The sequence below is a fragment of the Rhinatrema bivittatum genome, chromosome 8, assembly GCF_901001135.1.
Source record: "Rhinatrema bivittatum chromosome 8, aRhiBiv1.1, whole genome shotgun sequence".
Taxonomy (NCBI): domain Eukaryota; kingdom Metazoa; phylum Chordata; class Amphibia; order Gymnophiona; family Rhinatrematidae; genus Rhinatrema; species Rhinatrema bivittatum.
This window is the reverse complement of record NC_042622.1, coordinates 200276561-200302057: the sequence shown is the minus strand read 5'-3', so window position 1 is coordinate 200302057 and position 25497 is coordinate 200276561. Positions and strand designations below refer to the sequence as shown.

At 46.4% G+C, this 25497-nt stretch overlaps 1 protein-coding gene across 2 annotated transcripts in view; it reads right to left on the bottom strand.

Annotated features, from left to right (window-relative positions):
• Nucleotides 1–25497, bottom strand: part of MNT (MAX network transcriptional repressor) — an 85914-nt gene that overhangs the window by 55475 nt on the left and 4942 nt on the right. Inside the window, exons 2-3 of one of the 2 annotated variants that reach the window (XM_029613624.1) lie at nt 5209–5764; nt 2813–2854 (exon numbers count right to left, since the gene is read on the bottom strand). In XM_029613624.1, coding sequence (XP_029469484.1) covers nt 2813–2854; nt 5209–5764 — 598 coding nt within the window. The remainder of the gene's footprint in view (nt 1–2812; nt 2855–5208; nt 5765–25497) is intronic. The other variant, XM_029613625.1, reaches the window with a different exon arrangement.

Genomic DNA, 25497 nt, shown 5'->3' with positions numbered 1-25497 from the left:
AACAGATTGCCCACGTCAGAGGTCATTATTCCTCTCCCATATCCTCAGACTGGAAACAAGAGCTGAAAACACTGGGAGGTTCTCCCTTCAAGAAGAGTTTTGCAATGAGGCGGCGAGGGGACGGGACAACGACTTTTACAAAATACCAGGCTGGACTTCTAGAATTTTTTTTTTTTTAAACAGAAAACAAAAAGAGTTACAGGCTGCTGACTCCAAGGGGATTTTATAGCCATGAATGCTCTTAGGGGCGGATTTTCAGAGCCCTGCTCGCCGGGAAGCCTATTTTACATAGGCCTCCCGGCGCGCGCAGAGCCCCGGGACTCGCGTAAGTCCCGGGGTTCTCGGAGGGGGGCGTGTCGGGGGCGTGTCGGGGGCGGGCCCGGTCGTCGCGGCGTTGCGGGGGCGTGTCGGCAGCGCTTTGGGGGCGGGTACGGGGCGTGGCTACGGCCCGGGGGCGTGGCCGCGCCCTCCGTACCCGCCCCCAGGTCGCGGCCCGGCGCGCAGCAGGCCCGCTGGCGCGCGGGGATTTACGTCTCCCTCCGGGAGGCGTAAATCCCCCGACAAAGGTAAGGGGGGAGTGTAGACAGGGCCGGGTGGGTGGGTTAGGTAGGGGAAGGGAGGGTAAGGTGAGGGGAGGGCAAAGGAAAGTTCCCTCCGAGGCCGCTCCGATTTCGGAGCGGCCTCGGAGGGAACGGGGGGAGGCAGCGCGGCTCGGCGCGCGCAGGCTATACAAAATCGATAGCCTTGCGCGCGCCGATCCAGGATTTTAGTGGATACGCGCGGCTCCGCGCGTATCTACTAAAATCCAGCGTACTTTTGCTTGAGTCTGATGCGCAAGCAAAAGTAGGCTGATCGCGCTTCTTTTAAAATCTACCCCTAAGTACAAGTGAGGTTTCCTGGAGGAAACAGCCTATTATAAAAAAAAATCACCTGCCTGATACGCGGGTACGTCCTGCATACGGGTTAAGTTTACCCGGACTGAGGTGAGGCGTTCCCAGGGAGCGAGGGTTCGGGAAAGGGAGTGTAACGCTGCTCGCTGGCTTTCAAAAGCGGAACGCACAAGCGCACTTTTCCTTGGAAAAATCGAGTTATGCACCCGCTTCTTTTGCAGGTAAGCTTTGAAAATATGCAAGACCGTGCACACTGTTGCCTAACCCCCCCTCCTCCCTGCAATGCCTCCATGAAAATGCAGGTGACAGGTATACGCACGGTGGAGCAAGACACGGATAACTTAACCTGCATGCGGGGTGGGAAATTTTCAAAAAACTGGAGGAGCAGCGGGCTGCAAACCAGGGAAAGCAAAGATTTATTAACAATAATCCCAAACCAGTACAGATCTCTGCAAGAAGGAGTGAGATACACTGCACTCAGGCAGATAGGAATCACCAAGGATAGTGAATATCAGGCAATCGCTAGCTAAGCACCATGTTCCATAAAGGACACTCATCCTTCTTATTAAAATGTCTGCCCATAAAACTTCTATAAATTCCCTAGAGGGAAAGCCTTGTTTCACCACTGTGGGCTTCCTCGGGGGTGGTAAACTTTCTAAAGCATAAAAACCAACTTATATGAGCAGATATAATCCAGCTTTTTTCTATTCACCTCCCTCACTTCTGTGTTATCAGCTTATGCTCAATGATCTGTACTTCTGCTCAGCGCCCAATCAGGATTTCTCAACCCATCAACTCTCTCAAGTTAAATAAGCATTCTGCCGTTATTAACCGAACCACGACCTCAGGTCCTCGCCAATCTGAAAGACGCTGTGCAGCTGATACATATCGGGGCTTGCTTGCTGCCTGCCTAAGGGCACTGTGTCATATTCCTTCTTATGTAGATAGGGATTATTGTTAAGAGGATCATTACACTAAGTGGTTCCGCATTACTAATTTTGTGACCGGTGGTGCGGTTTGCACCTTTCAGCATTATTATTATATTCCATGTGCAAACCAGGGAAGCCAGAGTTCACATCTCGCCGCCACTTCCTGTGACACTGGGAAAGCCACATCATCCTCCATCGCCTCAGGGACAAACTTAGGGCCTGATTTACTAAAGGCTCTTCTATGACTACGTGAAAAAATGCTTAGTAAATGACACCCCCCCCCCCCTTAGATTGTAAACCCTCTGGTAATTCAGAAATACCCACAGTTCCTGAATGTAATCCACTTTGAAGTGCCTGAAAAAGCAGAATATAAATCAAACAAACAGATAAATAAAAAGCCCTTTTACTTGGGTAAACAGGCCTCTATACGAACGTAAATGTATTTGTGCGGCTAGTCTGAATAAAATGTATTTCAAAAGGGGAAAAAAAAAACAAACAGTTGTTCTAGAAATAACTTGGTCGCAACAGTTAAAGGGTTAACATTCTGCTGGTTTTGCTTTAAGTGCTCAGCCAATCAGCGGGCAGGACTTGCCCACCCCGGGGCACAGCAGTTCCTACCCGGGTATTTTGCATTGCAACCTCGTTTCCTTTCCAGCCCATGCCCTTGTCTATGGGCAGGACTAAGCTCTAGGGTCACCCGGCACCAGAGCAGCCAGTCCTCAGAGTTTATCCCCTTGCAGTCACGGCCCTGCTGTCTTGCACAAAGTTAGAAAAGTAACAGCAAACAAAACCCAGGACCAGATCAGCCTGCTCCAGGTGACCCGAAGTCATCCACTAACCCCCCCCCCCCCCCACCCAGTGTAAGACCTAGAGCTTTGTAACCGTCACATGGCGCTTGCTTTTAAAAAACACAAAACACCCGAGAACGGTTTTTAAAATATGTTTCTTTAAATTTTTTTTCTATAGGAAATTAGCAGCTGGTTTTATACACACCTGTTTTTCTCCAGCTTGTTGTGCACTTCCCTGGTCCCAGCCCTGGAACCCAAACGAGACAAAAATGAACTCAGTGACCATACCAAGGATTCCCCCTTCCAGTCAAATTCCTCCACCACAACCACCACGCTAGGATTTCAACAGCCATAATCCTACTCCTCTTTTTTTTTCTTTTTTTTTTATCATGGCGATCCACCAAATTGTAATCCTACCAAAATATTTATTAAGATGCACTGAGATGTCATTTTATCAGACAGCGTTACTGCAAAGAAAAAGCTCGGCCCATACCACAGAACTGGACTCGCCCGCGGCACCCAAAAATGGAATTCACCATCCTTGGACGGGGGGGGGGGGGGGGGCTCCTGTACACCGGAACTGAAGGTCTCCCTTATTGCCACATCCCTGCCCTCCATTGACCCCCTGCGTCCGTCCCCCCCCCTCAAAAAAAAAAAGAAAACAGAGGGAAGGTTGTCTATTATCCTACTTACAGTGCTACAATGGAGAGAAAAGAAAATATATCCCCACAGACGTTTCTTTCATTTTCATTCTAACAGCAGCCGAATAATAAAACAACAACTTCCTCTCAAGCAGTTCAGAAGAACATCATTTGCAAGCCTCAAATTTGAAATCACGTGAATCCCAGACACCCCACTGGGACATCCCTGAGTTTGCCTATGGGCACCCATTATGCTTGTGCCTAGGGCAACAGGCTGGCCTACGATTCGCTGCCCTCCAGCTCTGCCAAAGCTCATTCTCTGCCGTTGCTCGCCTGTTAACAGACACTTACAGGAGGTGGGGGGAGAGTGAAAAGCACCAAAAGTGCAGAGGGGTGGCAAAATCGTAAATCCATCCCCGCACTGGGGCAGCCCATAGCAGCACCAGTCACATTCCTACACACCAGTCAGCAGGCAACGTCCTTGGCATGCTACACACCTTCTCTGCCCATTTCACTCCGGGCCAGAATTCTACCGCTCCTGTGTGTGTGGCTATAAAATCTTCCGAGAGTGACGCTGGACCAGTTATGGACAGGGAAGGGGATCTGCACCCTCCCAAGCAACCCAACCCCGCCAACTCCGATCCAGTTCTGGGGGGGGTTTTCCCTCTCCCCAACTCCCAAGTTCAAACAGTTTTCTCTTGGCAAACTTGAAAATGCTCAGGCCTGGTCTGGCCCTGCCCCTACATAAATCACTGAAATGGAAACGCTGCCCTGGCACTGAGCAGCAGGAGGGCTGCCTGACCGCACCGCTGACCCAGAGAGGTCAGCGGCTCAGAACCAAAAAAAAAACCTGACAACGTGCCCCCACAAGCATGCACTGGTAAAACGGCTGAGGGGTGCCAGCGACAGGCTGGAGGTGGACTTTTTTATGCCAAAAAGCATTTCATCGGCTTTAGGCAGCAGACATCTTCTGAGGCAGCTGGGCAAGAGGGTTCCCAGTGCATCGGCGAGGGCTGGCATGGAGGTGGCATGCAAAAAGACAGGTACAGTTTTAGGAGAGTCCCCCCGACACCGTTACATGCATTCCCGCTTATCACGCTCTACGGGCTGTAAGAACGTCACGGTTAGAACATAATTTCAATACGGCACTTCCTATGATCTTAACATGCACTCTCTAGTTGTCCCGCCCTCTCTGTCATATCTAAACCAATAAATTAATTCACTAGGGTTCCATTTCCTAGAAAAAGGCAGAATATCGCACAGGAAATAAATAAATATTACTTAATACATGCTTTTCCCATTCACTGAGGCCCGGAGAATGACTTGAAGCAGCAGCTGGCTACTTACAAAACATTCAGTCCATGCTGTCTCACTCCCAAAAAAATTACAAACAAAACCCAAACAGGTTTTGCTTTGGATTTAAGGCCAAATCTTTTGCAAGACATCAAACATCAAATCCTTTTTTTTACAAATCAGCATCAAATTGCCATCAATCCAATGTGAAATTAATGACGGATTCTCCTCAGTTTTCACAGGGACTCACTGCTAACAAGCTTTTGAGTCTGTCGGTAAAATATTAAGATGAAAGTGATATTTCTTATGAATAATTTGCAAAGGCAAAGGCAAAAAAAACAACCCACCCCCACACTTCCCTTCATTTTTCACTACTGTGTGAAAGTATTCACGCATCTGTTCACATCAGAAACATGTTCCTCACGTTGCGCACACACATTAAAATAGGTGTTCGTTTTAAGCTAGCGATTCCTAAACACAGCCCCCTGGCACAGGTCAACTTTTAGGCTGTCCCCCCATAAATATTGCAGAAATGTATTTTACATACACTGGGGGTCTGAGAAAAACAGCTTCAACTGAAATACTCCAGTTACCCAGAAAAAGCCCAACCTGTCCAGGGCATTCAAGGCTAGTTTCTGAGATTTTGAACCACCTTCTGTGCACTCACCCTCCAGGCCTCCTCTTCTGTTCATTGGACTTGATCTCGTCTGCTGCTGTCAGCCGCAGGGCGCTGAGCTGCTGAGCCGGGGCCTGCGGGAGAGGAGGGGGAGGAGGAGGAGGAGGATGATGGGGGGGCTGGGGCTGAGGCTGGATGGGCTGCACCACGTGGTGCTGGGAGATGGTCAGCAGCGGGGCGGGATACTGCTGCAGCGGCTTGGGGCTTCCTGAAGGGGGCGTGCTGACCCTCAGCTCGGGAGGAACGGGGCCAGCAGGCCTCTGGATGACGGGCGACACCAGGACATCCTTGCCCAGGCAGGGGGAGCCCACCGCGGGCGGGTGACGCTGCAGGAGGGGCGGAGACAGGGCGGTCGGGGTCACCTGCTGGGGGGGGCTGGAAACCACGGGGACTACTGTCATGGGGGCTGACAGAGGTGGGGGCGGAGGAGGGGGAGGAGCTGGCGGGGAGACCGGAAGGGCAGAGACCTCTTCCCTCAAGTCTTCTATCTTCACTATCACTTTCTTCTGTTCATCTTCCCTTTCAAGGTGGAGCTTCTCGGTTTCCTCTGCAAAAAAAACCAAAAAAAACCCAAAGCGGATTTTATTAATTAAATACACACACATGCCCATATATATATATATATATGCATACACAAGAATGAAGCTTCAGAACTAACAAGATCTCTGCATTGGCTAGGGATGCAGCGGAGGCAGCACCCACAGCCCCGGGGGGGAGGGGGGGGAGGGGGAGGTGGGCAGAGGGTAGAAATGGGTACCAGCCATCCTACAAGGACTTCACACAGACCAGATTAGCGAGGGGGGGACACTGTCCGCTCACCCTCTCCTTGGGCTGCTGATGCAATGGCTGGACTAGAGCGGGGGGGGGGGGGGGGGAGGAGTGAGGCAGACGAGGGACAAGGAGGCTATAAAAAGTGGAAAGCTCCGCAGGATAGTTACAAATGGAGGGGGGGAATCATATGACCAAGTACAGATAAACCACTGCAATCCAAAGTCGGTGAAGCAGGAAACAGCCATGTGAGAATATCTTCAAAGGTCCCCCTCCAACCCTATGTTCAGATGACCGTATGGCCGACATGCTTGCCTTTAGAAGTAGGGGCCCCCCCTTAGGAACAGATACTGATCCCCAAGGGATTATAACCTTCTGACGGTGCTGACCCCCTCCGCCATGGGTGGAAAGTTTCCCACACTGTCAGCCAGCCATACCATTAGCCCCGCAATTAAACACTGGGGGGGGGGGGGGGGGGGGGGGGGGCAGGGCACAGAAGAAGCTAGAAAGCAGAACCAGAGGAGGCACCGGCAGCCCTCGGATCAGATCCTTCAAGCACATGGCAAGGTCGCTTGCCTACTTTAAAAGAAAAATTAAACACCTCTCGATCTCAAGGGCGGGCATTACAGAATTAAAAAAAACCCACAAAGGCAGGGGGGGGGGATGCCCTCCCCCCTGTGAGGGAGCAGGATGGAAATCCACACAAAAAGGTGACACGTCAATAAACATATTATCCCACAAAAAATTCATGACACAGAAAGGAAGGATGAGTTGATAATTACCTGTGAAAAAAAACCAGAAGGGGTGTTCCTGCCACCTGTACCAACAGCAGAGACAGGAGGCCCAGTCATAGCTAAACCACATCGTTTGCATCTTCTCTTTCCTCCTCCCCTCTCTCCCTCAACCTGCTAATTGTTGTAAAGGTGCCAGTGCATGGGTGTTAACATCCTGCCGGCGGCCCTCTTCCTCCTGACCCATTACCCTAGTCAGCTCTGGCACACTTCAGCTGCGATGGGGCTTTATGTTCAAGGCGTCTAAGACTGGGATTCTCAGGCAAACAAGAGAGTAACCCCCCCCCCCCCCAAAAAAAATAAAATGAGAGTTGCTGTTGCTGAAATTGAAACTCATGGGGGATGGAGGGACACACACAGCAAAAACCGACGCGGTGAGTGGGATCTTTGGATATCCTTGTGTTTTTAGGAAAGCACAGAACAGACCAGAGTCAACCCTAATAAACTTGGAGACGATCAAAACCAGCCTCTTCCAACATCTGGCTTGCTGGAAACAGCTGCAAGCTGCTTTTTGGAAAAAAGCACATGGCAGCAAGAGGAAGACACTAAACTGGAAATTAAAAAAAAACAAAACAGTAGAGAAAAATAATGCTGTTTTTCCAGAGGAAGAGCAACAGGGATGACAATTCCCCAGTTCCACAAAGCCAGGACAGAGAGGTGACCAACTCCCATCCTCAAGAGCCACACGAAGCTCTGGTGACCAGGATATCTACAAGGAATATGAATGAGATGGATTTCCATATGAAGGAGGTAATGCATGCAAATCACGCATGTTCACTGTGGATATCCTGAAAACCTGACTGACCAAGTGGACCCCAAGAAGCGATTTGAGAATCAATGCTGTAGAGGTAGTTTAGTATATAATCTTTTATCCATTCCTCGTAGGCTAGACCTGTCAAATCCTTCCATTTTATTGTAATCCCACTTTGGACTAAGAGAGACATTTCCATAAGAACATGCCATACTGGGTCAGACCAAGGGTCCATCAAGCCCAGCATCCTGTTTCCAACAGTGGCCAATCCAGGACATAAGAACCTGGCAAGTACCCAAAAACTAAGTCTATTCCATGTTATTGTTGCTAGTAATAGCAGTGGCTATTTTCTAAGTCAACTTAATTAATAGCAGGTAATGGACTTCTCCTCCAAGAACTTATCCAATCCTTTTTTAAACACAGCTACACTAACTGCACCAACCACATCCTCTGGCAACAAATTCCAGAGTTTAATTGTGCGTTGAGTAAAAAAGAACTTTCTCTGATTAGTTTTAAATGTGCCACATGCTAACTTCATGGAGTGCTCCCTAGTCCTTCTATTATCTGAAAGAGTAAATAACCGATTCACATCTACCCGTTCTAGACCTCTCATGATTTTAAACACCTCTATCATATCCCCCCTCAGCCGTCTCTTCTCCAAGCTGAAAAGTCCTAACCTCTTTAGTCTTTCCTCATAGGGGAACTGTTCCATTCCCTTTATCATTTTGGTAGTCCTTCTCTGTACCTTCTCCATCACAACTATATCTTTTTTGAGATGCACGACCAGAATTGTACACAGTAGTCAAGGTGTGGTCTCACCATGGAGCGATACAGAGGCATTATGACATTTTCCATTTTATTCACCATTCCCTTTCTAATAATTCCCAACATTCTGTTTGCTTTTTTGACTGCTGCAGCACACTGAACCGATAATTTCACACCTAGATCTCTTTCTTGGGTGGTAACACCTAATATGGAACCTAACATTGTGTAACTATAGCATGGGTTATTTTTCCCTATATGCATCACCTTGCACTTATCCATATTAAATTTCATCTGCCATTTCGATGCCCAATTTTCCAGTCTCACAAGCAATTTATCACAATCTGCTTGTGATTTAACTACTCTGAACAATTTTGTATCATCTGCAAATTCGATTACCCCACTCGTTGTATTTCTTTCCAGATCATTTATAAATATATTGAAAAGTAAGGGTCCCAATACAGATCCCTGAGGCACTCCACTGCCCACTCCCTTCCACATTCAGTATTTCAACATCCTCCAAGACGAACAGACAGTTTACTGTACAGAGTTGCAGTATGGTACCTGCAGTACTGGTTGCAAATGGAAGAAGGACTACAGATCCCACAATGCATTGTGATGTAAGTTCAAAATTCAGGAATGGTATACAATCTCCCTTCGAGAAGTGGGCAACTTGACAGTTTTGGATGTTTTAAACCCCTACCCACCCTGATATACAGTATATGATATATATATATATATATATATATATATATATATATATATACTGCTTTGACGTCAGATAAAGGATATTAGAAGGTGCAGAAAAGCTAGAGATGGTGCAAATGGAGATTGGAAAGGCTGAAATGTTATACATACATACACACATGAATGTATGTATAACATATATGTGTGTGTGTAATGGGTGGGTGTGTGTATGTGTGTGTGTATATATATATATATATACACACACATACACACACAATGGAAATGTATAACATTTCCATTGTGTGTGTGTGTATGTGTGTGTATGTGTGTGCACCATCTCTAGCTTTTCTGCACCTTCTAATATCCTTTATCTGACGTCAAAGCAGTTTAGTTTTCTAGCTGCAACCGCCTTCTTTAAGACAAGGTCTCCCCAGGTACAGGAGGACACGACAGCCAACTGGTGCAGGGGCAGAGAAACTTTCAATTAGAGAATGGGGGAAGAGGAGGAGGAGAATGAACCTGGAGCAACCCAGAACACTCAGCTGACAGAACCAAATCATTGCAGGCACCAATAAGTAATCCTTACAGATTTTTAATAGAAAACAAAAGCCTTGGGCTTAACTTCGGCTCAAACCGCTCTCGCTGCTCAAGAAAAGGGCGCAAGGAAGCTAAAACCCGCTGGGACAGCCTCACTGTTTCTCAAGCAACTGTCCATGCACACTTGACAGGACAGGGGAGAACAAGTCAGGGGATTATCATAAATGCTCAGGCCAGGCTACGGCAATCCCGGCGTTTCGTTTCACACAATTCAAGGCGACTGCCTGCCGTATCTGTACAATGGCCATTTCACTGATGCTGACTAAACTTCCCAAATTCTTGTTTAACCTCCCCCCCCCCCAAAAAAAAGATATTTAAAACAAAAGCTTCCCGTCGGCAAGAGATGGAAAATTCCTTCAGCTCCCATTGCTGGAAGAAATCTGGTGCCCGCAGAAACTCTCTTTCCTATGTCCGATTAGGCCCAATCCAGAGCCTTGCAGGGAAAACCTGTTACAGCCCCCACACCAAAACACCAGCCAGCCCAGGAGCCCGCTCTGGTGCGATCGGCACACCAGGCCGGGGCTACGGCAGTATTTGAGTGTCAGCCTTTCATACCGAGACCAGCAACCGTGCCTCTTCATTTATGCAAGCACAGAATTTGCTCAAGTTCAGTCCTCTTAATAAGCTTTTTCCTGGCTCTCGGGATAAGACTCGGCTTCTGATGGGCGGCCCCAGGAAGCTCTCATTTTGGGGTGCAATGGTAGTCTTAACTGATTTTTGTGTGTGTGTGTGCTTCCTTCTTTTTCTTTATTTGTGGTTTTGGTAGGGCAGGTTGGATGTGAGCGGATGGTTTTATTGGGAGCGAGATAGGCGATTCTGATGTTTTAGAGGCTTTGCTTGAATTAGCAGGAGGCAGAGGTTCCTTCCATCGATAGCATTTCTGTATTACATACCGACTGGTTGTGTTTCTTGAATTTTACTGGATATTTGTATTTGCTGATCACCATTTTGGGCAGTTCATGTAATCAGGTAAGATATCACATAAAACTGAGAAACGAAATAAAAGCTGTTCCTACCCTACTCATGCTTTATTTACATTCCGCTTTTCAGGCACTTGAAAGCAGATTTCATTCAGGCACTGCAGGGTATTTTCCCTGCCCCCCAGTGGGTTTATAATCTAAAATTTATACCGGAGGCGTAAAATTTATACCTGAGGCAAAGGAGGGTGAAGGGACTTGCCCAAGGTCACAAGGAGTAGCAGCGGGATGTGAGCCCTGCTTTGCAGTCCATTGCTGTAACCACTAGCCTAGTCCTTTTCTTTTCCAAGAAGGGTTACCATCTTACCCCAGGTCACCCCAAGCAGACTAATCCAGTTCTGGTTTTGCCCCATTGGACGCAGAGAGATGCATTCTGACTTTTCTTCCCGCCCCCCCCCCCCATTGATTTATCTAAGTACATCTGAACTGCAAAACTCTGCATGCACCGGGGCCAACCGGGACCGGATCAGCTATGTGGTTGATCTGGGGTGTGGCGTCATCCCCATTTCCCGTGCACTGATGTGCGCATGCGGGATTGGGGAGAAGGGAGGTCTGCAGTAAGGTCTCCTTTGGAATGAAATAAAACTTGAAAGGAAGAGGAGGGTGGGAGGTATCAACAATTCTAATTATTTAAAATAGCCAATTGATCAAAAATGGGGAGGTTTTGCTCCTACTTCTGCTCTCACTGTTCACTCAGGGCTCCTGTCCCAGTCCCTAAACGAACCTGCCCTCATCCCCCACATGAAACAAATACGCATTCTCCCCGCCCCCTTCCAAACACATGCATCTCCTCGCCACACAAAGCCAAAATGCAGAGCCTGATTCAATCGGGCAGCTGGACAGAGTGCCACAGCTGGCTGGCAGCACCGAACCAGGATCTGAGGAGGTCACCCCTATCACCCCCCCCCCCCCCCCCCCCCGCAGCATTGCCTCTACCTGCGATACAAAACCAGAACTGTCAAATGCGACTGCCGTTTGCATCTGGACTATTCTAATAACCAGTATATGTAAGCACGTGGAACGACTGCTTTAGAATTTATTTCGATAAAAAGACAAGTTTGAAAAAAAAAAAAGAAATCCCCCGTCAAATGCAGAGTAAGGCAGACTTCAGAAGAGGAACTAAGCAGCAAAAGTACCACCCCTTTTACTACAGCAAGGCTAGCTCCTCCCTCCCCCACCCGTTAGAAACCCAGGCACTTCAAAGCACAGTTTACCGATTGTTAAATGCTGGCGCCCACGTCACCCTGGGCACAACCTGCGTGTTGCTAAGTTAGTACCTCTAGCACTGTTTATATCGCCAGCACATGTCAGCCACCGACTGAAAGCTACGCGATTCCAGTCTCCCAGCCGTGCATGCCGTTCCCTAGCGAGACACGTCTTTCCAGAGATACTATTGTAATGTTCAACCATTGCCAGAAACTGAGCACTAGGAAGGTTTATTTATTTCTCCTACCTGCTCGCCTGACTTTCTATCCCTGTGATTCTCTAGGCGAGGTACAATGAAATAAAATAAAAAAAAAAACCTTGAACAACCGGATTTCAAAACAAAATCAGAAAAGCAGACTGATCCACATGTCCAGCCCAGCTCTTATCACCACACACTAACTAATCCTGAGTGTCAGGAACTGCAGCCACCTTGGCGTAAAGCATGATCCAGGGTCCAGATCCAGTCAGGACAGGCTGGGAGGTCGCAGAGAAGGCCCGAGTAAATAACCATGCCTTTGAATGTTTCCCAAATGCAGAACACCTAGTTTCAGAACGAATGTCCAGGGGTATTCCCTTTCACAATGTGGGTCACACAGTACTAAACGCACATCTACAAGCCTCAGCATTGGGATTGGATCCATCAACAGATTTTTGCTGTGAAGAACGCAGTTTCCTTCTACTTGTTAGGTGAGGAATCAGAAGAAAAGTTAACTAGGCAGAAACCATCTTATTCAGATAGTTAAATGCAATGGACACGAGTTTGACCTGCACCGGCCACGGTACTGGCAGCCAGTGCAGCTCCTCCAAAATCAAGGTGGTGTGACCCCTGGACAGTGCGCCAGTTTGGATTTTTCCTGCCATATATTTCCCTTTTATTTTTGGTGCGGGCAAGGGAAGGACAAACTTTTATGGCCAAGTAAGTGTCATTGGTGCAAAGAATCCCTCTATGTGGATGGATCTGGCTGGAGAGGCTCTTACCGAGAGTCCTGCCAAATTTCATTCAAATCCATCCACAGAGAGCAACTCCCCTCCACACACCCCCACCCCCAAAAATGAACCGGGACAGCGTGACCCATGCCTGAATGTTACAAGACACAGGATTACAAGTGCAACTCTCCTGTTTGTTTTCACTGATAATCTGAATTCTTGAACAGACATTTAGGATAGCAACGCAGCTTTCTTTTAACTTTACTCAGCTACATAAACGCTATCCAAAGTGTAGAGACACAGAGGGCATCCGTGTGCATGCAGTCATGCACACGCCTACTCCTGAGTCACTGCAGACTTCAATAACAAGCTGAAAAGGATGCCCAAGCTCTGCGTAAAAAATTGCGAAACTCAAGACAAAAAAAAAAAAGTTTTACAACAGTACAGCATGAAACGACTGCCACTATCAATACCAGCAGTGGAAATTTTATACAACACGCTCCCCAAGTGCTTTGATCCACTGTTATTGTAAAAAGAAATAATAATAATAAATCATAGTTTAAAAAAAAACACTTTCCCTCCTAGGGCTGAAGACAGTAACCCAATAGGTGGAAAGGCTGCACATGGACGGAAAGCGAGCAAGACAAGGGTGTAGGGAGAAGAGCATGGGCCATGAAGGAATGGCAACGTGCCCACCACACTGTATCTGTTCAATGGTGGGGGTAGTGTGCGGTGTGTGTGTGTTCCAAACTAGTGTTAAGGCACAGAAAATGGAATACAGAGGAGAATAAGGACTGCAAGGCTGCTCAATTTACCATAGACCTGCATTGATTTTGCAGCTTTTACCTTCACAGCTAAGGTTACCCCAGGTTTTCTTGAATTCTGTATGTGTTCTTCTCTCCACCACTTCCTCTGAGATGCACTCTTTCCCCGAGTCTAATCCCTTACACCATCTTGTTCCCCTTTCTTCCTTATCATTTAGGATAGAGACATTCAGATATCCTCCACTCCCCACACCCAAGGGTATACATGTTTAGGTCATTAAGTCTTTATCTGGCAAGGCTTTTGATGCAGACCCTGTACCATTTCAGTAGCTCTTCTGTGCACTACCTCTCATGTGTCTATTATCCTTTCAGAAGTATGACTTCCAGAACTGGACACATTAAATTAGGGGAGGTCTCAAACAACCTGCAATTGTTAACCTCTCCCACTCAATACACCTTAGCATCCCTCTGGCTCTGACCACTGCCTCCTCACACTGCTTTGCAAACTTCACGTCATCAGATTTGATGACCCCCGCGATCTCTCTCATTTGGTGCACATCAGTTTGGTGTGTACTACTCCCTTGGATTTCTGCATCCCAAATATTCAGTCCTGCACTTTTTTTTGACATTGAATCTTAGTTGACAAAATACTTGACGGCTTTCTTAAGAGCAGGCCTGAACAAACCTGATCTGGATATAGGAACTGCTTTCAAAATTTAGGCACTAGGAAGACAGATAAACAGAGGCAGCATCAGGAAGAACCAAACAGATATATTAACAAAAAAAATGTAGCTCCTCTCAGAGAATATTTGATGGCAAAATATTTGTATAGCAAATCACAAGAAGCACTGTAGCAAAACTGTGTAGCAAACTTTAAATGCAAAAGGATCATTAACATTTTTTTTCTAATTATGGCTGGTGTGGGGGTTTTTTTCCCTCCCATGCTGTTCCTTATCCACATTATCTGTCTATTTCCTCTCTCTTTTTCTATTCAGTCTCCTGATTTTCTCTCTCCCCCAAACTATCTTCCCTCAATAATTCCTTTTTCATCCCTCCCTATGCAGCCCCCCTCCTCCCGGGGCAGTTATTCACCCCAGATTCCTGTTCCTCCTTCTTGGTAAATCCTGGCTACCCTGTCTTAGACCACTCCTCATCCTGTCTGTTCCATAAGAAGTGTTCACTCTATTGCAGACCTTAGCATCATCTACTGCAAACGCAAACCTTTTCTACTAACCCTTCTGCAGTATCACTTTGAAGAAAAATGAGTCCAGAATTAATCCCCGAGGCAGCCCACTGATAACCCCTCTTCGCTCAGAGACTGCATATTGCATTTACTGCTATCCTCTTGTTGCCTATCACTCAACCACTTTCTAACCCACTCGACAATCTTGGAAGCCATCCCAGGCCGCTCAGTGTATTTATGAACCTCCTGTGTGGAAAATTATCAAATGCTTTGCTGAAATCCAAAATCTACCACATGCAGTGCAAGCCCCGGAACCAATTCTCTGGTCACCCAAATCAAAGAAAGCGAACAGATTTGTTTGAAATGGGGGAGAAAAAAAAAAAAAAGTGCTGCCTCGGATCCTGCAAATCACTATCCACTAATTTACCCAGCACATGTAGTTTCCAGCCTCTTTCCTCTGAACACTTCCCTGAGAGGGGGGGGGAAGGGGGGACCTCTGCCCTTATTCAGTCTTCTAGCATCATGCCTGTCTCCAAAGAGTGGCTGAACAGAAAAAAAAAATCACCCTGGCTCCTAAAAATTCTAGGCTGGTGCCAAGGTTTTCTAAATATTTTTCCATTCATGCATGGGTCTGTTTTTATCGTTTTATCTACTTTTCAGTAGGGGGGGCTTTGTGCACTCATCAACCCAAGGTGATGGGGGTACGTAGGAGGAAGACAACACCACCGGACATGGATAATGAGCGATGACTCTCAAGCGAGCACAGCCTTTGGCTGGTAGCTGGGATATATCCTTAGCATTTGGACAGCAATGACTGCGCAGACCGGATGATGGTTGGTTTGTCTTTTTCTGCCACCTTCTACTATATTATTATACTTCCCAACAAAAAGCTTTGATAAATCTATGAAAACCATTATATATATATATAGATAGATAGATAGATATACCAATCCCAAACTAAAGTGCCCAGCAGCTCTCAGAGTCCCCATTTCTGACCTCCTTGGGGTCAGAAATGAGGATACTGGTGGTGACTTGGCGTTTGGACTCAGATCTGCCACTGCCTCTGTGCGAGTCTGTGTACTGCTACTATTGCCCTGGGTAACAAGAGTACCTTCCCTCCCACCTTCAGTAACTCTACTTAGCAAACAATGAAGGGGCCTGTGAACTCATGCTTGTGTGTTTTGGAAGAGTTAGGATCATAAAGCACTCTTGGCTGGTACAGAAGCACAGCCTGTTACCCTAACTTGCGTGCTGTCCAGGCTCCTGCAGCACGGAAGACATGGAAATGAATCCACCCTCAGACAGACAATCTGATCAAGTCAGCGTCACTATAGAGTCTAAATGCACCTGGGTGGAGAATTCCAACAGATGTGTTCCAGGTGTGTTCCACACCACCTGGTCTGGAAGCCAGATGTGGTTCCTCGGGCACACATCCTCTGGGGAAGGCACCTTTGTGGTTTCAAAAGTTCAAGCCCCTCGTCCTCTCTGGACAATGCCTCTGGTCTCAAGGCTTTGTAAAGAATCCTTCCACACCTCTACAGGCTTAGAATAATAATTCATTCTTCAGCTGAACAAGGCTTGCCAGACTGCACTCGCTGCAAATATTCCTGAGTGAGGACTGCGGTAGAGCTTCCCTTGTTCCATTCAGATCCTGCCAGCTGCCAAGTGCTACTGTAGATCCAAGGCACACACCACAGGAGAATGTCAGCGCCGTGATCCCAGGCCCAGTCACCCATTCCTCTGATCCCCTCCTCCCGTAAGCTCCCTCTAGTTCAGACTGCTAGAATATATCCGCAGATCTGCAGGTCTGGCAACTTTCCCTTCCATAAGAGACCAAGCTAGTGCAAACCTCTCTCACTGTTTCTACCACCCACCCACTAAACTTTTCCTCCTCCACCCACACCACCCCAGTGACCATTTCCTTTTCACCACAACCCAATGTGACCACGTCCCTTCCTACCCACCAGCTCGACACATGCTCAGGGCTGCCAACTGGCCCCATGTTTTACGGACAAGCCGATCCGGGTTATTTTAGTCCAGAAATGTATGTTTAAAATGGAAAAATTCCCTCAAACTGCCAAGTGTCACTATTCTGACACTGGCTACAACTGCTTTTTTGTTTGAACATGGGAGGGCGGCAGGGGTCATTTGTTTTTTTTTTTTATTCTGTCCTATAGATTTTGACAAGTTTCAAAGTTCAGATACAGGCAGCTTTTGAATTTTCCCACTTTTACATTGAAAATATCCCCGATCATAGTCTCAGGAAATCTTCCTAAAGGCACACAGAAACAGCCCCATCTAAGAGGAATCCCAGAATAGAGAGGCAGACTGCAGCCAAGCCCAATAAGTAACCAATTAAGGAATAAACCTCTTAGAAGCCAAAGTCCACACAGCAAGAATACGGATTTACATTCAGTGCAGAGCATGGGTCCAGACACGCACCAAAAAAAAAAAACCACATAAAAAAAACAAAAGCAAAGTCAAGATGTTCACAAGCAAAAATAAAACAAAACTGATATGGAAAATCTTCATTTGCTAAGTCTAAGCTAAGAGATGGTACCCTGGCTCAGCTGTGTGTTCCACTGCCAAACTACCGGACCTCAGCCGAAAGCTCACCTGATTATCCACATAAACAAGGACAACCAAACCCTCTCTAGTTAACTCGCCTCCCTCCACCTGTTTCCTCAAATCCAGGGCATAACACAAGAAGAATCTGAATTTCAGCCCGCCTTTCCAAACCATGCTCAAGAACGATCATAGCTTTATTAATAATTCAGACATAACTATTCCCTGCCCCCAAAAGCTTACAATCTACCGGTAAGTGGGTACCTGAGAGAACATGAGATAAAGTGTCCCAGGTCACAGTGGGGGAAGTGGGATTTGAAACTCTGACTTCCACTGGATCTCAGCCCATTGCACTAACCACTAGGATGCTGCTCCCCAGCCGTAGGGAATTCCAACATCTCCCACTCTAGCTTCTTAAATCTCTCACCCAATGGCATGATAGCACTGATTATTTTCTTTATTTACAAATCCAAGATGCCTTAAGAGATATCACTATTTAAAAAAAAAAAAAAGAAGACTTTGAAGACCTATCTTTTTAAAACAGGCATATGAGTAGGAATGAATTCTCCTTATTGGCCACCTTAGGTTTTTGCCTCCTGATCTGATGTGCACTGGCGGAAAGCATATGCTGATCGAGCCCCAGCATATTGCATTATTCATGAATTCTTAATTACTTTGCATATTCTCAGCTGCAGTTTGTCTAATTTGTTTTTAGTCAATGTTTTTATTATGCATGTTATTTTATTTTTCTTTTACTTATAGTCTATTTTATTATTTTATGGAATTATGTATGTTGTTTTATCTGTAAACTGCATTGAACAATCCATGGATAAAGTGGTATATAAATGTTTTTAAATAAAGTAAACAAATACATTTATAACCTGCACTATTCCAATGTTCTTGGCGGCTTATAATAAAAACAAAAATAAAAATATCTAACCAAAAACATAACATCAAAATGTACAATAATTCTACTTTCAACTTCAAAGTGTAAATTTAAAAAAAAAAAATTTTCAGATCATAATAAGTGTATTGATGTTAAAATTCATGTAATAAGGAGGACCCAAGAGGATGCTGAGAGAAGGGCGAGCTGAAGGAGTTCTCAACTGCCTGCAATTAAATTTCCTCCTTTTCCAGCTTCCCTCCATAATAGCGGGTACAGCCTCTGTTGCAGTTAAAGCCAAAGGAGAGGCAGCTTATGGGGAATACTAGCCAGTGATCTTGAAACGCAGCCAAAAATCAAGTGGTGTCCAGAGCCTTGTGGATCTCGGAGCTAGACGTTTTACTGAGGCCAGCGGGCTTCATATGACTGTAACCTATGTTCAACAGTCTGGTATTACTACTGGAATATCCCAGGCCTTGCCCAGTTACTTTGGATAGTATTTGGAGTGTCCTCTCTTCAGTGGAAAAGTCCTTAACTTAATTAACTGCTTCTACTAATAGTATTTATGGCCAGCTCCAATCATAGGAATATTCCATCTCAGCCCACACTACTCGGATTGAAAATTTGCAGCAGACAACTGATAGACTGGCTTCAGTCTAGGCTTGTCTTGTTCAAGACAGGGCTGTGGTTAATGGGGACTGGAAAATTTGGAGAATTCGGTGAGACTGTTAAATTTCCCTGTGGTCTCATGGTGTCCTTGCGGAGCTGTTTAAAACTTATATGAAGGGTTTACTTTGTATTTGCCTACTATTCTTAAGGCCTATTATCTTCCTGAAGTCAGGGAGCTGAAAAGCAAAGAAGCATGACTTGGGCTTAACTGCAATTTTGGAATCTACTGTGGCGGACGGAGACCATAGGGCTCATTGCTAGTTACCTTTGTTTCTTTACAGGACCGTTATTTGATTCTCCATCTGTTTTTTTGTGGTGCTCAGATTTAATTTATGGGGTTCAAAGTGTGGATGTTTCCTGACTTCTTCAGGGTTACCCAAGAAAGAAGATAAAAATGTTTGCCTATGCATAGTGAGGTTGTACCTTAGGAGAGTCTTTTTTAAGATTTTTTTGTAAATGTTTAATTTTCCTTCAGAAAAATTTGACTTTTTTTTTTAACCTTCGCAATTACATTTCTAGATCGATGCCAGGGTTTCCACTATGGAAGAATCTCATGTTGCTGTCTCGATATATTTTTGGATGGGATTGGTAGGTGAATATTTGAGGGGTTTTTTGCCCTTTAGGGAGAAATTTCTTTTTAATGTTTTTATTTGTAAAACTCCTTTGTTTGCTGGGTCCCCTGAATTCAATGTTATTTCTTTTGATGATGGACAAATTGTAATGTTTCTTTTTCTATTTTTCTCACTATTTATTACTTGTCTTGACATTGCTTTGCAAGTGTATACTTGTAACTTAACATATATAAAATAAAAAGTAAAGCAAAAAAAATGAATACAACCAAATCATAAGAATATATGATATGCTATACTGAGTCAGACCAAGGGTCCATCAAGCCCAGTATCCTGTTTCTAACAGTGGCCAAGCCAGGTGACAAGTACCTGGCAGGATCCCAAAAACTAAGTATATCCCATGCTACTAATGCTGACAGCAAGCAGTGGCTATTACCTATTGATTAACAGAAGTTTATGGACTTCTCCTCCAGGAACTTATCAAAACCTTTTTTAAACCCAGTGTCACTAGTTGCCTTAACCACATCCTCTGGCATGAATTGTAGAGCTTAATTGTGCATTGAGTGAAAAATAATTTTCTCTGTTTTGTTTTAAATGAGCTATTTGCTAACATCACGGAGTGCCCCCTAGTCCTTGTATTATCCGAAAAAGTAAATAACCGATTTATATTTAACCAGTGAAGTCCTTTCATGATTTTGTAGACCTCTATCATTTGTTAGTTAGTCGCAGCCAGGCAGAATGTTGCCCGTCAATGGAGGTCAACAGCCACTCCTTTTTTTTAGTCGGTTGCTTTCACCAGCTTTGGCAGGTATATAAAATGGAGTGCATTACCTATAGGTTATGGGATTTATATTCTAATGTGCCCAAGTAATGGGAACAATTTCATTCCAAAATGACATCTTTCTTGCTAGCAATGGAATATCTGCCTTGTGATTTCCGTATTCCGAAGCTCATCTCTACACTGGGGCTCGGAATGAAATTTATTTAATTTTGTTGTTTCTCTCGGTCAGATACATTTTTTTGAGCTTTGATTTGATTGTAAAGATGTTACTGTTGTTCAAATGGAAATGTAAAGCATTCTATTCAATAAAGAAAATTAAAAAAAAAAATTCATACAACCAACACCTCTGACCACTCACCAACTAGGCATTACGGATACTGAACCCCAAAAATACTTGTGTACACATAAACGGATTTCAATTTTTTTTTTTATTTTAAAGTCTTAGTACAAGTAGCTAACCTTAAGTTTTTCAGGAAGCAAATTCCAAAATTCTAGGAGCTGCTATAGAGGCTGCTCTTTGCCTAGTTTCTGTAAGCCAAGCTAAATGCAGAAGCGAGAGATCACGCAGGCAATGCTGAGATGATCTCTAACTGCATGTGAGACTGCAGGTCCATGGTATCATATTACCACCCAACAGTTTATAGATCAACATAACCATTTTACTTTTCACTCGCCAATCAGTCAGCAGCCAATGAAACTGACACCCCGAGATCAAGGGTGTTTTCCCCGCAGCTTCCAGAATGTTCCTTCCCGCCTCATGGATCGACCTTCGTTTTCCGTTTTTATTTTTCCTAAAGAATTTCAATATCATAACAACAACAAAAAATCAGTGAAAAAAATAACTTTTCTACTGATTTTTCTAAACAAAGTCATTTTTACATTATTTTTGTTATAAGCTTGACATTCTCAGGAAAAATAAAAACTGAAAGCAAAGGTCCTACCTATCGCATAACAAACAGCGTCCACGAAGCAGTAGCGGCCTAGCAGTTAGAGCAATAGGCAGAGAACCAGGGAAGCCAGGGCCTGAATCCCACTTCCCTCACTGACACCCCTCCTCCCCCCCCTCGTTGTCCTTAGGTACTTTACTTACTTTAGGTAAGTAGCTTTGTGTAGCCAGGTTGATAAGGCGCGCTGGGGCAGGTGCACATACGCAAGGCATGCCTCACAAAATCCCCCCCCCCCCCCACACACACCCCAAAGCGAATGTGCCACCAGTACTCTGTCGTTCCCGCTGGGCTACCACAGGGGCTCCCCACACTACCACCCAGGGACAAGATAAGGTACTACGTTTTGGGACACGTTCCACATTTTTGTTGTAGCGTTAAAGCTGTTCCAGATTCGTCCACGCGTACCATAGTATCCTTTGAAGCAGGACAAAACCTGGCTGAGTTCTACTCTGAAATAACAGTTTGATGCTTCCATCCCTTTGTGTTTAGCTATCCCACGCTTTTTATTTTTTTAATTTTCCTCTTTTAACACTTTGGCTCCACTGCATGCAGCTCGCAGCGGGGGTCAAGCTGCTGAACCAGCATTCCTTATCCTGCCAAGTGACCCAGTTTCTGGAGACAGACGCAAAGCCACTCCTGGCTTTCTGATGGCCCTTCCTGTCGTGCAGTAAGCATACGTTGTGCTTATTCACAACCTCGTACGTGCAAGACAGCAAAACCAGGGGTGGCTCGACCTGTCCCTGATGGCCTGGAGTCACCTGGCAACCAGCCTTGTGTGCATTGTGCTGACACTACTAGAACAATGACTTCATGGTGGAAGGACCTCCTCAGAGTGCAGCCCCTTGAGCCTTCTCTTCTGGGCTGTGAACGACTGCAGGTAAGGCATGCCTGGCTCTCACCTTCAGCCTGCTTCTCTCTCCAGCAAATAGGACAAGAGCAAGAAGAAGCCCAACAGGAGCAAAGGCTTGCTCACTACAGCTCCGGCCTACTGGCTATATCATGGCCCCATAACCCTCTATGCCCCTTCCACGCAGTCTGTCAGGTGCTCATCAGTGCTCGAGGACTGAGGTTTCCACTGGCTGCAGCTGTAATTCCCTTTATATTTTTTATTGGTTAAAAAAAAAAAAAAAAAAGAGAGATCTATAATTTGAGAGGTCATAGTACCAGGCCACTCCTTTGGTTGCTTCCTCCATTCCTTGCAAAGCTTGCTGTTCTCACTTCTATGGCAGCAGTGAAACCGAAAAGGAGTAGCTGAAGAGTCACCCGCCGTAGGTCAGCTGCACCACCGGGACGGGAAAAAACGGGCATTTCACCAGTTTTTGATTAAGCCTTCCTGCTACACACATGCAAACACCGACCCGCCACGTTCAGTCCCCCTCACCTGCCAAAGTGCAGGTCAACATAGCATATCGGGGCCCCCAGCAAACGTTTCGTGCAGGCTTCGATCGCTAAAGGTTCCATTTCCAGCGCCGTAGCCCTCCGACGGCAATCCGTTTCCCCAGCTCTGTAAGCATTTATTCCTCCAGCGGGAGGCAGAACTCTTGAGCTCGGATTTTCAGCAGCAATGCAGTCAGCACCAGGCAAATTTTTCATGCTCTGCCCTCCCCCTCACCAACTCAGTACCCCCACCTCAGACTAAGCAGAGCTCCCCAAACAAAAGTCAAGATTTTACGCTGGAAAACACTAACAGAGCAATTTTCATAAGCCATTTACCAGGCTGAAAGTAGTTGCGTTGGCCCACAGTGTGTTTGCTTTTAACCGCATTAGAAGATGCTGTTCCCTGGGAGGAGGGGTGGGGGGGGGGCAGGGGAAGAAATTAACATACCTACAGGTCAATACAGTAAAGTGCGGCTGCGGTTACCCTGCTTCTAACCCACTTTATACTCACTTTTCGGCCACGTTAGTCCAACCCGCGATACACTATCCCCTTTAACCCATTCTTACCACCTCTTTAAACCACCGGGTAACCCCTTCCGCCCGCGGCATGTATATGAGATGTAAACGATCGGATTAGCTATTCCCTCCCATACAGTAACGCGCGCCCCGACTATCGCTATTTTAACCTGCAGTTTTGCTGCGCGTTTAACCTGCTAACTTACCGCCTACCCTTACCCCTGCATTAGAGGCAGGGGTAAGGGTAGGTGGCAAACTTTCCCCCAGCCCCCGCTCACCTGCCCTGGCCGTGTCCATGGGTGCTGGTCTCCGGGGCAGCCCCAGTCCTCTCTCCCCTCCTCCCGAAGCAACAAAAGCGGAAAAAGCGAAAAAGCAAAAAAAAAAAAAAAAAAAGTAGCAACGAAACGACTTACTTTTCTTGCAGCCCTCCTCCAGAGACGGACCGCGGCTCCCCTGCCTCCTGGAGGCAGCTGCTGGCGAAGATGGATGCCTGCACGGGTGAAAGCGGCCCCAGTGCGTGCAATTTGGCCGCTCAAGGCGTGACGTCACGACGTTTGGCGTCACGGCATGTGACGTCACGTCTTGAGCGGCCAAATTGCACGCACAGGGGCCGCTTTCGCCGCCGGCTGCCCTCCCGGGAGGCAGGGGAGCCACGGTCCGTCTCTGGAGGAGGGCTGCAAGAAAAGTAAGTCGCTTCATTGCTTTACATGTCGTTTCACCAGTCCTCTCCCCCCCCCCCCCTCCCTGCGCCTTGCTTCGGGAGGAGGGGAGAGAGAACTGGCAATCCCGAGCGTAGGAGAACCGTCCACTTCCTGGTACCTGTCATTTGAAATGACAGATACCAGCGTGTCCATGAAGCGTTAGGCCCATGCACCCAGGATACTGTGTAGCACTCTATACAGTAAAATGGGTTGCGCGGGCCTAACGCTTCACGGACGTTTCTTGGATGCGGCTTGCATTTGCATGACATTTCAATACAGTATCGAGCGGTAGGTGAGCCGGACTGTGCGTGCGGCAACCGCGGGTGCACCCGGCACTAACGCAGCTCTTCCTACCGCTCCTTACTGTATCGGCCTGTCAGATTGTATTTTCAAATTCACATGTTATTTTCCACTGCAAAAAGCATCCGCAGACAAAGCTGGCACAAGCGTGCGACTGTTGACCCCACGCGGGCCTACTTTTCGCTTTCAAAACTCAAGCAAAGCACTTGTAGACTTTTCAGCATGCCCCCCTCCCTGAGGTAATCTTCAAAGCAATCCTCACTGCATTAAAACAGATTGACACGCCTAGATCAACCAGCCCCGCTAAAAGCACAGGCAGGCTTCCCCAGCAGGAGGACTTTTAGCAGGATTGCGAGGAGGTGGGTTTAGACTCTGTATCGCTCCATGGTGAGACCGCACCTTGAATACTATGACAATTCTGGTCGCCGCATCTCTAAAAAGATATAATTGCAATGGAGAAGGTACAGAGAAGGGCAACCAAAATGATAAGGGGAATGGAACAGCTCCCCTATGAGGAAAGACTAAAGAGGTTAGGACTTTTCAGCTTGGAGAAGTGACGGCTGAGGGGGGATATGATAGAGGTGTTTAAAATCATGAGAGGTCTAGAACGGGTAGATGTGAATCAGTTATTTACTCTTTCGGATAACAGAAAGACTAGGGGGTACTCCATGAAGTTAGCATGGGGCACATTTAAAACTAATCGGAAAAAGTTCTTTTTCACTCAACGCACAATTAAACTCTGGAATTTGTTGCCAGAGGATGTGGTTAGTGCAGTTAGTGCAGCTGGGTTTAAAAAAGGATTGGATAAGTTCTTGGAGGAGAAGTCCATTACCCGCTATTAACTAAAGTTGACTTAGAAAATAGCCACTGCTATTACTAGCAACAGTAGCATGGGATAGACTGAGGGGTAGATTTTTAAAAGCCTACGCGCGTAAATCGGGTTACATGCGCCGGGCCTATTTTAGAAAGGCCTGGCAACATGCGTAAAGCCCCGGGATGCGCATATGTCCCGGGGCTTCGAAAAAGGGGCGGGGCCAGAGGCTGTGTTGGAGAGAGGCAGGCACAACAGGTAAAATAAAGGTCGTGGGGGGGTTAGGATAGGGGGCGGGAGGGTTAGGGGAAGGTCATGGGTTGTTCTTAGTGTTTGGGTACTTGCCAGCTTCTTGTGGCCTGGATTGGCCACTGTTGGAAACAGGATGCTGGGCTTGATGGACCCTTGGTCTGACCCAGCATGGCATGTTCTTATGTTCTTATGGAGAAATGAAACAGTGCATGTACACGACATTTCCAAAATAACACACGCATATGCTATTTCACCCATCTTGGCCACCTGCAGAAAACAAGCAGGTGAATTTTAAAAGCCCTGTGCATGCAGATTTTGAGAGGCGCCAGAGTGCGCACGTATCTCCCAGTACGCTCACAAACCGGGAAGCCAAAAAAAGGGACGGGTTTTGGGCAGAATTAGGGCTAATAGGATAAAAGGAAGGAAGGTTAATTAGGGGGGGTTAGGAAGTCCTAGCCTTTACCTGGGCAATCTGGGAACAAACGAAGGAAACTGC